Source organism: Pleurodeles waltl, chromosome 3_2, assembly GCF_031143425.1.
Source record: "Pleurodeles waltl isolate 20211129_DDA chromosome 3_2, aPleWal1.hap1.20221129, whole genome shotgun sequence".
NCBI classification, from domain to species: domain Eukaryota; kingdom Metazoa; phylum Chordata; class Amphibia; order Caudata; family Salamandridae; genus Pleurodeles; species Pleurodeles waltl.
This window is the reverse complement of record NC_090441.1, coordinates 3,842,342-3,855,682: the sequence shown is the minus strand read 5'-3', so window position 1 is coordinate 3,855,682 and position 13,341 is coordinate 3,842,342. Positions and strand designations below refer to the sequence as shown.

Below are 13,341 nucleotides of genomic sequence, written 5' to 3'. Positions count from 1 at the left end.
GGGGTGGTCTTAACGGATGATAAGTTTGTCTTGGTTTTGCTTGTTAATGCCCATAAGAGTAACTCACACAATTTATTTTTACTATTACCGTTCTCAATTTCACTCACAATTGCTGGCTAATTTTGTTTCATGTTTTTCCCTCTGACAGGAGTGTCGCCTGAACAGGTCTTCCAATGCTGGGCAGTTGCAGACACGTCTAGAGAAGGGACTCGCTAGCAACCAAAGTATGAGCAGAGATAAATTCAACAAAAAGCCAAACTTTATATTGTCTCATTATGCTGGAAGAGTGACCTACCTGATAGAAGATATGGCAGAGAAAAACCGGGTAGGTATGAAATTATTTTTGTAAATTCAAACTGAATGTTCACACCGTTAAAACACATACACTTTTTCTTACCATTTTAAATACTCGAGGGAATCTGTATGATAAAAGATTACATCATTACAGTAGAGTCTTTGCCCTACAAAACTGAGCCTTTTTTCCTTCTCCTGCAGTAGATGTTTTGGTTGCTGATCTGTAGAACTTAAAATGTACCATCTGTACAGGGAGATAAATAACAAATATTCAGCTTGTAATTTGTTTACGCAGTTTAATGTTGTTAACTGCTGTTCTTTAGAATAGGGACTAGTGTGCAGATATAGTCCTCCCTCCTGTATTGAAGTCCAGCAAAGCAACAAATAAGCGCCTTCTCCCAAAAATCTCATTTTGAGTATATGCTGAATTTTGGGGAAAGCAATCCAAGAAGAGAAGGAGCTGAAAAGCAAGTCACCACATAATCATTGAATTCGCATTTCTGCTCAGAAAACACCCATTTATGCTGTCTCCTGGCTCTGATCACAAGTACTGTGCTTTCACAGGTCATCTGTAAGAAAGGATTTCAATAGATTATTGATGTCATTTGTTTATTATAGGTAGGTAATGGTGGCCCAGCTACGCTAATAAGGGAATTGGGTACTGTTTTTTAAACAGGCTTTACCTTCAAGGCCACACATTGCACGCTCTCCCTAAAATCTTTATCTCACCCTTGAAATGTATGCTATTCTGGCTGACCTCTTGAGGGCGGGAGAACATTTCTTTTGTCTACATCTAGTTCATCTTCTAAAACAGCTGTGGCACTGACACTTCCATTACCCTTCTGTTATGTGAGGAATCAACAAGCTGATTGATCCCACAAACTCTTCCTGCAGTTTCATAAGAAATTGGAAGGGCAAATGAATCTTGATGACATTCACTAGCTTTAAGGATGAGCTCCACTCCTAGAATGTAAAATGTTTGTTTTAAACAAAAAGTAGGTAGGCGATTGAATAGGGTGGTGAAAAAGTTTGGTTGTAACAATATAAACACGACTTCCCTTTGATGTCATGCAAAGCCTTATTTAAGTCGGGTAATTGTTGTTGTAACCCACCTTTCAATTTAACTCGCTAAATCCTAGTACGTAAAATGCATTTCTTCATCATCTTGTATTGTAAATCAAAGGGATAAAAGTATAAGAGGGGTTTGTTAGATTTACATTTGTGATAATTGGGTCTTTGTTTTTAGATATTTTATTGCACATGCCCCACTTGTTACCCACTTATAAGGGTTCATACAAGGTTAATTAAGAGCATGAATACGCCTTTCAAATAAAACCTGTAACTTTCTTGGTGACTTAGATACCCAGTGTAATGCATTTCATGTATATCATTGATAGTTATTTATGAGTGTCCACAGGCAGCAAGAATGGCACATAGATGCCTCTTTGGCTGCAGTTTGTAAACTATGACAAAGCATTTGTATTTTATAGGGTGCAAAACTATGGCTTGCCGTTCAGCATTGACCATCTCAGGTGAACGATGTGGAAATTGCAGGGTAGATGTGGCTTAGTGCCTAAGCTGCTAATGTTAGAAAGTAGGGACCTGGATTTGAATGTAATATTTCCTAGCTATCATGAAGGAAAGTTTCATTTCTATTAAGGACATGGAGGCGAGGGTTAAGCATTCATCTTTTTCTTTATTTCTCAGCAGTCCAACATGATTACATATGCTTCCACCAAAATGAGACTACATGTTCCATGAGTCTTAAAGCTTGTTACAACCAACAGCCAATAATGTTGCTCCGTGTCCGACAAAGAAATCCACAAAGGAGAAGTACTTAACTCTTTCTTCATGCAAACCACCCACCAATAGGTAATCAGGCTTTACAATTCCTGCATCTGATAGAGAATTATAGCTGCAGATTCCTTACCTTTGATTATCCCCAGGTATCAGGCTGGATCCACAACTTTTGCTTGCGCAAATACCCCTGAGTGAGCAGTCAGGGGACTCCATTCGGCTCTGCGTGGCATCATTGGTGCTGGAAGTGACATTGCGGTCACCTATATAGGTGCAACTCAGGCACGCGGGCATCATTTGTTTTCTTTCCACACCAGTTACCAAAGACCCGTAGAGAGCTACTCCTCTTTCGAGTTTTTCTTCAAGTTTGTTGAGGATGTCATCAAGAAAGGCTGAGTTCAAACCGTGTGGCGCCTGTCACCACACCATGTTGGTTAAGGACCTCTGTAGGAAAATGCCACTGTTGGCATGTTTACCCCCTAATGTTTTGCCTTTTGTTGATGCCAGCTTTAATTGAAAGTGTGCTGGGACCTTGCTAACCAGCCCCAGCACCACTGTTCTTTCCCTAAAGCAGTACCTTTGTCTCCACAATTGGCACAGCCCTGGCACACAGATTGTAAAAGGTACCCCTGGTACCAGGGGCGCTGTGGCCAGGGAAGGTCTCTAAGGGCTGCAGCATGTATTATGCCACCCTGGGGACCCCTCACTTAACACATGCACACTGCCTCACAGCTTGTGTGTGCTGGTGGGGAGAAAAAGGCTAAGTCGACATGGCACTCCCCTCGGGGTGCCATGCCCACAACCCACTGCGTGTGGCATAGGTAAGTCACCCCTCTAGCAGACCTTCCAGCCCTAAGGCAGGGTGCACTATACCACATTTGAGGGCATAGCTGCATTAGCACTATGCCCCTACAGCGTCTAAGCCAATTCTTAGACATTGTAAGTGCAGGGTAGCCATATAGAGTACATGGCCGGGGAGTTTGTCAAACACAAACTCCACAGTTCCATATTGGCTACACTACTACTTGGTCTCTGCCAGCCTGCCACTTCAAGACCAGTTTCTGGCCACATGGGGTGAGTGCCTTTGTGCACTCTGTGACCAGGAACAAATCCTGTCCTGGGTGGAGGTGATTTACACCTCCCCCTGCAGGAACTGTAACACCAGGCGGTGAACCTCAAAGACTCAAGCCTGCTGTTACCACACCACAGGGCACTCCAGCTAGTGGAGATGCCCGCCCCCCCAGACACAGCCCCCACTTTTAGCGGCAGATCCAGGGAGATAATGAGAAAAACAAGGAGGAGCCAACCCCTCAGCCAGGTCAACCCCTAAGGTGAACAGAGCTGATGTGACGCCCTCCTCAGAAAATCCTCCATCTTGTTCGGAAGGATTTAGCCCAATAGGAATAGGGATGTGCCCCCTCCCTAAAAGGAGGAGGCACAAGGAGGGTGTAGCCACCCTCAGGGACAGTACCCATTGGCTTCTGCCCTCCAGCCTTAACACACCCCTAACTTTAGGGGTGACCCTGAACCCAGGAAATCAGATTCCTGACGACTTACAAAGAAGAAGAGCTGCTGACCTGAAACTCCAGCAGAGAAGAAGGAAGACAACTACTTTGGCCCCATCCTTACTGACCTGTCTCCTGATTCATAGAACCTGCACCAGCGATGCATCCTGCGGGTCCAGCGACCTCTGCTGACTCAGAGGACTGCCCTGCAACTACAAAGGACCAAGAACTCCTGAGGACAGGTGAACTGTCTACCTCATGCAAGAAGAAACCATCTTTAAAGGGACTCTCACCTCACTCCAGAAGCGTGAGTCCCCACCACTCTTTGTCCGACGCCCCTGGCCCGTGTCCAGAGAAACCAACGACCCATAGAGGACCCCCCCAGGCGACTCCGACGACGTGGCCACCATGGGCTGACCTCTTTGCACCCCCACGATGACACCTGCAGAGGGAATACCGAGGACCCCGTCTGATCGCCACTGCCCGGAAAGAAGAAACCCGACGCCTGGAAGAAGCACTGCGCCCGCAGCCCCCAGGCTTTTGAAGAACCAACCACCGGTGCAGCAGTGACCAGCAGGCAGGCCCTCACCCTTGCTCAGTCGGTGGCTGGCCTGAGAAGCCCCCCTGTGCCCTGCCTGCAACGTCTGAGTGACCCCCGAGTCCCTCCATTGATTTCAATTACAAACCCGATGCCTTGTTTGTCCACTGCACCCAACCGCCCCTATGCCACTGAGGGTTTGCTTTGTGTGCCTACTTGGGACCCCCCAGTGGTCTACTAAACCCCCCTGGCCTGCTCCCAGAGGACGCAGGTACTTACCTGCCAGCAGACTAGAATCGGAGCACCCCCTGTCTCCACCCCCTGTCTCCATAGGCGCCTCTGTTATTGTACTTACGCCTCCTCCCCCCGAACTGTTGAATTTTGCACTGTGTCCACCTTTAAAATAGCTTATTGCAATTTTATGCTAAACTGTGTACATTCCTGTTTTAATTCAAAGTCCTATCTATACCTATGCAAAGTACCTTACATTTAATGTACTTACTTGCAATTTGAATCTTGTGGTTCTAAAATAAATTAAGAAAATAATATTTTTCTATATAAAAACCTATTGGCCTGGAGTTAAGTCATTGAGTGTGTGTTCTCATTTATTGCTTGTGTGTGTACAACAAATGCTTAACACTACCCTCTGATAAGCCTAACTGCTCGACCACACTACCACAAAGTAGCAATAATATTATCTATTATTGCCTCTGTCAAGCCTCTTGGGGAACCCCTGGACTCTGTGCACACTATCTCTCATTTTGAGATAGTATATACAGAGCCAGCTTCCTACAACCTCCATCTTGTTTGCCTCTGGTGCCTCGAGTGTGATCATGAGTCCAAGTCGTGCTCGGAATGCCGTGCCATGGCAGCGATGGCTTTGAGGGAGCGGTCCCTAACTTTGCTTGTAGCCTGGCAGTCTGCGACACCAGCATGTGTAACTCAGAGATCTCGGTCCTGGTCAAGAAAGAGGTTGCGGGACTGCTCCAGGAGCACCAGGTCCTCTTCGTCCCATTCAAGGTCCTTGGGACACTAAGGAGATACAAAAAGAAGAAGTCCAAGAGGACTTCGACTTCACCTCGTCCATTGGCCGACGAGATGAACGGGGAACATCGGCGTTCCCGGCACGGTTCTGTGGAGCCGTTGCCCACTTCGACTATGCGCGTCCCCCTGTTTCTGGGACCCAGATCGACATCCACTCAGATTGCACAGATTTACGAGGCCATGCACCATGTATTCAAGTGGGCCGACCCATCTGGCGCACCTTCGGGCCTCAGGGGACCAGAGGGGGCCCCATCTGGTTCTACCCTGGTGGCTTCGGCCTTGGCTTTGATGGGATCTCATGGATCCGATTCCAGATCCAGACTGGCGCCGGCCATACCCAAGCGACCTTCTTGCCGATGCTCCCTTTGCCTACTTGCAAATTCTGATTCCTAGCGATCCAGACTAGAACAGCATCACATGGTGCCAATTCTGGCACAGACATCGCCCACAGATGCCAAATTGTTGCCTAAGCCTTATTTGACGCAGCCAGTCTTGAGAGAAGATTGGGAGGGTTCACTGGGCCAACTGGACTGGTATGAGGAGCGGGGAGAGGCCCTGTGGCTATGGAGGAGGGAGCATCCTATGCCATGGTGATGTGTGGGGCAACGGCGGTCCTTGACCTCCAACTGCCCTTAGTGACTGTTAAGATGAACATCTTCATGGAAGTGCTTCAGCCTGGGACTTCTACATCTTATCCCCTTCTGTCCTTTAATGAACCACTTACAGAGGTCCTGCTGGGAACTTTTTCCAAGCCCAGTACAAGGGCTCCTGTAAATAGGACAATTGCCTGCTACCATCACCTTGTACCGGGCGACCCTAGCTTCCTCAGCCAACACTCTGACCCTTAGAGCTTTCGTGGCTACAGAAGGGGCGTGGTACAGCACCAGCCCTGTGCCAGCTACTGTCCTATGCAACCACCCCAGGCTATGTAAGGCACTGGGCGTTGTGCCTTCAGACCGAGAGGGTCTGCAGGTCAAACGTCTGCTGCAACCCAGTCTCCGGCAGCTGCATCCTCAAAGCCCTCCTAGTTTGGTTCTGCAGGAACTATTGGAGGGAGAATACACCATCATCTCCTTCACTGGCAGTCCATAAAATTATATGCATTGGTACTGCATATCATTAGGAAGGGCTGTGCCCTGCCTTTCCAAGCCTTTCCTCCCCCACAATACCGCCAGCATTCGACTGGCTGGTGGAGGATCATGTGTCTCTAATCCTAGAGGAAGTTACAGCTCCCTTGGCCAAGGGACTCATAGAAAGGGTCCCGATATCAGAAGTAGACAGTGGTTGTTATTCCTGCTATTTTCTGATTCCAGAAAAGAACAGGGTCCTGTCCTATTGTAGACCTAAGAACCATAAATCTCTTCCTCAAGAAGTTGTTCAGGATGCTCAGATTGGCTCAGGTCTTGTCTGCCCTAGACCTCGAAGAATGGTTGGTAGCGCTGGACTTGAAGGATGCGTATTTTCATCTTTCCGTCCTGCTGGCCCACAGGCATTACCTCCGGTTCAAGGTAGGCCACAAACACTTTCAGTTCACTGTGCTGCCTTTTTAGCCTTACCAGTGCCCCTCGGGTGTTCACCAAGGTGATGGCGATGGTCACAGCTCATCTGCGCCGATCAGTGGTTGCAGTCTGCCCCTACCTTGACAACTGGCTGTTGAAGACAAGTTTGCTCCAGACTGTCATCTCCCACCTTCAAGCTATGCCAAACCTTCTGCATTCGCTGGGGTTCACTATAAACGTGCTAAAGTCACACTTGACTCCCTCTCAGAAGCTCTCTATTATAGGAGCTGTTCTGGACACAATGTAGATTCAGGCTTATCCTCACAAACGGCGAGTCCAGGATATCGGCCTCTATCTTTGGTTTTAGTGAGACTGACTCTGAGGCTGGTGAGCCTCATGGCCTCCTGCTGGTGAATCATGCCAGATGGCGTATACAGCCCCTGCAGAGGGACCTGAAGTTCCAGTGGGTGCAGAATCAGGGAAATCTCTCGGACACGGTCCAGATCTCGGAGGGAACTGTGGAGGACCTGCAGTGGTGGAGTTCGTCCTGCATTTGGTTCAGAGGCAAACTGTCACTTGTGGGATGAGGCGGTCATCTGGGAGAGGTGGAGATTAAAGGACTCTGGTCTCCGGAGGAATCGAGACTCCACATCAACATGTTGGAGCTGCGGGCGATCCGGCTAGCATTAAAGGGCTTTCTTCCCTCTGTCAAGGGAAAGTTAGTGTATGTGTTCAGGAACAACAACACCGCAATGTGGCACTGCAACATGCAGGGCGGGGTGGGGTCGTGGACCTTTGTCAAGAGGCCCTGCCTCTCTGGACATGGCTGGAACAGCAGGGCATAACCCTGGTGGTTCAACACCTGGCAGGTTCTCTGAACGCCAGGGCGGACCTACTCAGCTGTCAATGCCTAGCGGATCACAAGTGGCGTCTCTATTCTGAAGTGGTGTAAGGTCTCTTTCAGCAGTGGGGAGAGCCTTGGTTAGATCCATTTTCCTCTGAAGAGAATATGCAATGTCCGCAGTATTGCACGTTTGAATTTCCAATGTGGCAATTGCTCTAAAGTGCTTTTAGTTGTGAGTGCAGTTCAAGCCTCCTGTATGCTTTTCCACCAATACCACTCCTGCCCAGAGTTCTCCAGAAGATCAAGAACAACTGGGCCCAAGTCATCCATGTGGCTCCGGACTGGGCACAGAAAGTCTGGTATCCTGAGCTTTTGAAAATGAGCATCGATCCTCTGATCAGGCTGCCTCTTCGGGAGGGTCTTCTGTCACAGCAGCATAGGAATGTTCTCCACCCGAACTAGTCAACTTTGCACCTTCATGTGTGGAGATTGAGCAGCGACAGTTGACAGCTTTCGACCTTCCTCCTGAAGTCTGTAACGTTATCTTCACAGCCAGGCGTTCTCCACAAAAACAGTATATGCCTACCATTGGCAAAGATTTGTAAAATATTGCGCAGAGAAGTCTATAGATCCTCTTTCTGCTTCTCTCTGTGATAGTCTTATTTTCATTCTTTGTCCTTCCCGGCAGAGCTCTGCTCTGGGCACTCTTAAGGGTTATCTGTCTGCTCTATCTGCTTTTCTGTGGGTGCCTGACCAACCCTTTGTTTGAGTCCCCTGTTGTAAATAGGTTTCTAAAAGGGCTTATATCTAAGTTTCCCCCTATGCCCCTTATCATGCCTCAGTGGGAACTTAACCTAGTTCTCACTTACCTCATGTGTGCTCCCTTCAAGCCACAGCACAATTGTACCCTCAGTCTAATCACCATCAAAACAGCCTTTCTCGTGGCCATAACATCTGCCCGGAGGTTGAATGAGATACAGACCTTGTCATTCAGGCCTCCAAATCTCATGATATTTCCAGACAAGGTAGTGCTTTGTACCCATACCTCTTTCCTTCCGAAGGTGGTGACCCCATTACATTTGGGACAAAATGTCACCCTGCCTCACCACCTTTGCTTCCTCACATCCCTCTTAGAAAGAGGCGCAACTCCACCACTGGACCCAAAAAGACTGTTATTCTGCCTTACGGGTCACTAATAGAACCTTAGTAGATTGACAGATAGCGCCATATACTCCTCACAGTCACCCACCATTACATGGCCTTTTTGGACCTTCAGGATGCGAACTTTCACATTTCCATTCATCAGCTCCACAGAAAGTACCTGAGGTTTGTCATCAACGGCAAACATTTCCAGTTCAAGGTCCTTCCCTTTGGCCTACGTTCAGCACCACCAATCTTCACCAAATGTCTAGCGCCAGTGGCGGCCTACCTAAGGAGAAACAAACACCAGGTTTTTCCCTACCTCGACGACTGGTTGGTAAAAGCTCCAGATGTCCAGTCAGCAGAAAACTCAGTCAAGGCGAGACTGCGCCTTTTCAAGGAATTAGGCCCTACGCTCAACAAAGAAAAATTGTTTCTACAGCCATCCACTCGATTAGCCTTCTTAGACAGTCAGTGAGCCAAAGTCTATCCAGCGCCGGACAGACAAACAAGGCTAATACAGCTGGCAAGGTGCGTCCAAAGAAAAAGGTGTCTTTCAGTTCGGCGGTACAATTCCTTGCTGGGCATGATGTTGTCATGTATAAGCCTCATTCCATGCTGCCGCCTGCGAATGCGCCTGATTCAGGAAGAACTGGGCAGGCAATGGACACGAGGATCCTTCGAGGGTACCATCCTTGTAGCACCGCGCATGGTCCATTCTCTGGATTGGTGGACGAATCCCGAGAACATTTCCAAAGGACTCAACTTCTTGGCACGACTCCCTCCAATGATTGTAACTATGGATGCATCACTCACAGGATGGGGCGCATGCTTGCAGGACCTTTGGGTGAGCGGCAAGTGGCCATCCTCTAACTGTTTGTTCCACATAAATCTTCTTGAGCTGAGAGCGGTCTATTATGCCTTGCAAGTCTTCCTTCCAGTAGTGCTCGTCAGGACAGACAATACCACCACAATGCACTACTTAAACAAGCAGGGCGAAACATGTTCTCACATGCTCTCTCAAGAAGCACAAACCATCTGGAAATGGTGCATTCACCACTCAATCTACATAACTTTGGAGAATTTCCCAGGCCTACAGAATACTATTGTGGTTTCGCTAAGCAGATTGGTGACATCTCCCATGAGTAGGAATTAGACCAAAGAATGCTAGATCAAATATTCGACTAGTGGGGAAAACCGAATCTGGCCCTATTTGCATCCTCCCGGAACGTCCAATGCCGACATTATGCAAGTTGGCATCACCAACAGGGATCATGGGGGGGGATGCATTTTCGATCACATGGTCAGGGATCTATGCTTACACTTTTCCTCCAATTCCTCTCCTCGCAAGGGTGATCAGGAAGATTAAGTCGGAACCCTGCCAGCTGATCCTCATAGCTCCAGCGTGTCCGCGTCAACCGTGGTACACGGAGTTGCTTCTCCTGTCGGCCTCTCCACCCATCAGACTCAGACCAGTACCAGAGCTGCTTACCATCAATCAGGGGCAAATGAGGCACCCGGACCCCAAGTCGCCCAGTTTGCACGCATTGCTCCTGAGTACATGGAATTCGGCCATCTAGATCTACCATCTGAGTGCAGAGAAGTGCTAGCTAACGCATCTGCAGCTAGTACCAACAGATCTTACCGACTAAAATGGAAACGATTTTGTGTATGGTGCGAAACCCAAAATGTGCACCCTCTCTCCTCCGCACCGGAGGCAGTGTTGCCATATTTCTTACAGCTGGCACGTTCCGGTCTAGCCCATTCCTGAATCAGAGTCCATTTAGCTGTCATCTCCAGATACAGAGGAGTACCAGGCAAACCATCCTTATGCTCTCTCAGATTGGTAAAGCAATTTCTGAAAGGTCTCTTCAGATCTTTTCCTCCAGTGAAGCCTCCGCCGCCGGCATGGCAACTTAACATCGTCCTTGGCCAGGTTATGAAGGAGACTTTTGAGCCTATTCACAGGGTGGACATCAAGTACCTCACTTGGAAAGTGGCTCTCCTTCTCGCCCTTACTTCGGCGCGCAGAGTTAGTGAAATTCAAGCGTTCACTATACAAGAACCTTTTCTGCAGTTCAGACAGGATAGGGTCATCCTGCGCACAAATCCTAAATTCATGCCTAAAGTGCCTTCGGAGTTCCATATCAACGAGCAGGTGGTGCTCAAAACTTTATTCCCGAACCTGCAAACTGCTGCAGAAAGAACTCTCCATTCACTCAACCTTAAAAGATGCATAAAATTCTATCTGGACAGAACAAAATCGTTCAGGCAGTCCACTCAGTTATTTGTAGAGTTCAGTGCCGCTAGAAAAGGTCACTCTGTAACGAAACAGACTATATCCTGATGGATTAAAGACGCAATCATATTCTGCCATTAGAAAGCAGGAAGACTATTGCATACGAGCGTAAGGGCGCATTCTACCAGAGCTATGTTTACGTCCTGTTCGCTGTTTGCTGGTGTATCAATTAAAGACATCTGTTGTGCTGCAACATGGAGGACAACTCACACCCACATGCATCACTACTTCTTGGACACGGAGTCACTTCGGGATGCATCTGTTAGTCAAGCGGTCCTTCGAAACCTTTTTCAATGAAGGTGAGCTAAATCATCATTATTTTCCTCCATCCGCTTGTTTTCTGTTATATCACATTTTCTTTGTAATAATGCTGTAGATAATAACAAGGAGTGTATGTACATATTATCATGCCAGTTCGCATTTCAGAGTACTATTCCGCTACCTATAGAACGAAAATGTCTTATCCACTGCTTACTATTCTGATTTTAGTATGTGAATTTGTGAACGTTCCAATACTGGAGTAAGAAACAAGTTACTTACCTGTAACTGTAGTTCTCCAGTATTGGAAACTTTCATAGATTCACATGCGACCCACCCTTCCTTCCCTGAGGAGCTCACCTTAATTTTCCTCAGTCCTAGATACATTATTGCACTTGTGCTTGGAAAATGTGAGGGAAATCAGCTCCTCACAGGAGGGTTCCAAAGGGTGGTGAGAGATGATTGGTTGGCTCTTAAGTTTGGTCCTTTTTTATAAAATGACTATAAGATGTTACTAAATTAATTGGCGTAGAGCCTCTGAGCTTTATATGCAATGGAGTATGGTTTATGTATTGCACCGGGGACTCCCATCTCGATGACGGGGAATGATTCAAGTATGTGAGTCTATGAAAGTTTCCAATACTGGAGAACTACAGTTACAGGTAAGTAACTTGTTTCTTACCACCAATGAGACCACCCCCTACCCTGGTTTGAAATAAAACTTATTAAAAGTAGAATCTGAAGACAAGTCATCTGCATTAAGGAGGTCATCTTAACGACTACAGAGAGAGTTGGCTTTAGGAGCCATAGCCTCCTGATAGAATGCACCCCAAAATAAGAATGTGTCAGTGGCTGCTTCCTCCATGAACCATTTTACCCATCGTGTAATGGTAGGAAACGACTTTAGTTTAAACGGTTTCTCTATGGCCATGAGTAGTTATGCCGTACCAGGAGTTCCTAATTCCTTTGTCATAGTCTCACCACTCACAGTTCGGGATGTTGGGGAGAAGCTGGGTATTGTACCTCCTTTGTATGGAATTTTTTGTTCGGTGGAAACAGTAAAACATACTCCATCTGAACATTCTCGAAGTAATAGCCAGTGCTTTTACATGTGATACTCTCTTGGACGAGAAGAGTCGTAATAAAATCACAAACGTACATGTTAATGGCTTCCTAGATAAGAACTGGTTATCTTGCCAGGACTTCTATAACCTTAGCACCACATTTATACCCCTCAAATGGAAATATCTGGGTTCAGAGAATTTTGACAGCCAAACACTTCTAAGCAACCCACATAATAACGGGTGCTCTCCTGCAGGAACCTCACTGAAGGGAAGATGATCTTCTGAAACACCCGATTTGCAGACATTTATTGTCCAATACACAAAACCCGCCAGTTCTGATAAATTCAATATGCATACTATGTCTGCCCCCACGGGGTCAAAATCGTTTCCCAGACAGCAGTCTGAACCATTGCGCCAAGCTAAGCTGTAATGTTTGATTGTAGAATATGCCCATGCTTGCCTGATGAAGTTGGAAACATGTCCTGATAAGGCTGAGATGTCCCACCGTACCCTGTAATCTTCCATGCCTTCAGATTGAGGGCCCCTTCCTGTACCAGTTGATGTGAGTTGCTGTAAGCATTTCTCAGCAAGTTCAGAGTATGGGAAAGTAATATTGGAGAATACATATAAAGTTCCAGAAGTAATGAAAACAAACTTGCGATCTGCTAAGTGGTGTCACTAGCAACATTTACTCCATCTTTCTCCTAACCTGCACAGTCAGTGTAGTTATCATTAAAAAGGGGTGAAAGCCATACCCCTGGCCTCGACTCCAGTCATGGAGGAATGCAGCTGTTGCTTCTGCCAGAGGACCAAGGCGCCAACAGAATAAGCACAGAAGCTGATCATCTAGACAGGAGGCAAAGAAATCTATTTGGCACAGGCCCCATTTGTGCATTACCATTTAAAGCTGATCCAGATCCAACTCCTAGGCATTGGAATCCTGTACATATCTGCAAATTCCATTGTGCTATTTAGTGCAATTTTCCCGGTAGCTACACTGCAATAACAGATGTGTTTATGCTGTAGACAGTGATTCCAGAACTCCTTGGCCAATTCCGC

General features: G+C 47.1%; 1 protein-coding gene across 4 annotated transcripts in view; it reads left to right on the top strand.

Annotated features, from left to right (window-relative positions):
* The window catches only part of MYO19 (myosin XIX), a 270,205-nt gene that overhangs the window by 128,687 nt on the left and 128,177 nt on the right, over positions 1 to 13,341 (top strand). For all 4 annotated transcript variants that reach the window (XR_011201978.1, XM_069226540.1, XM_069226541.1 and 1 more), the window contains one exon: positions 149 to 325. Coding sequence is in view for 3 of the 4 variants with exons in the window: in XM_069226540.1 (XP_069082641.1) it covers positions 149 to 325 (177 nt within the window). In the remaining variant the exon portion in view is untranslated. The remainder of the gene's footprint in view (positions 1 to 148; positions 326 to 13,341) is intronic.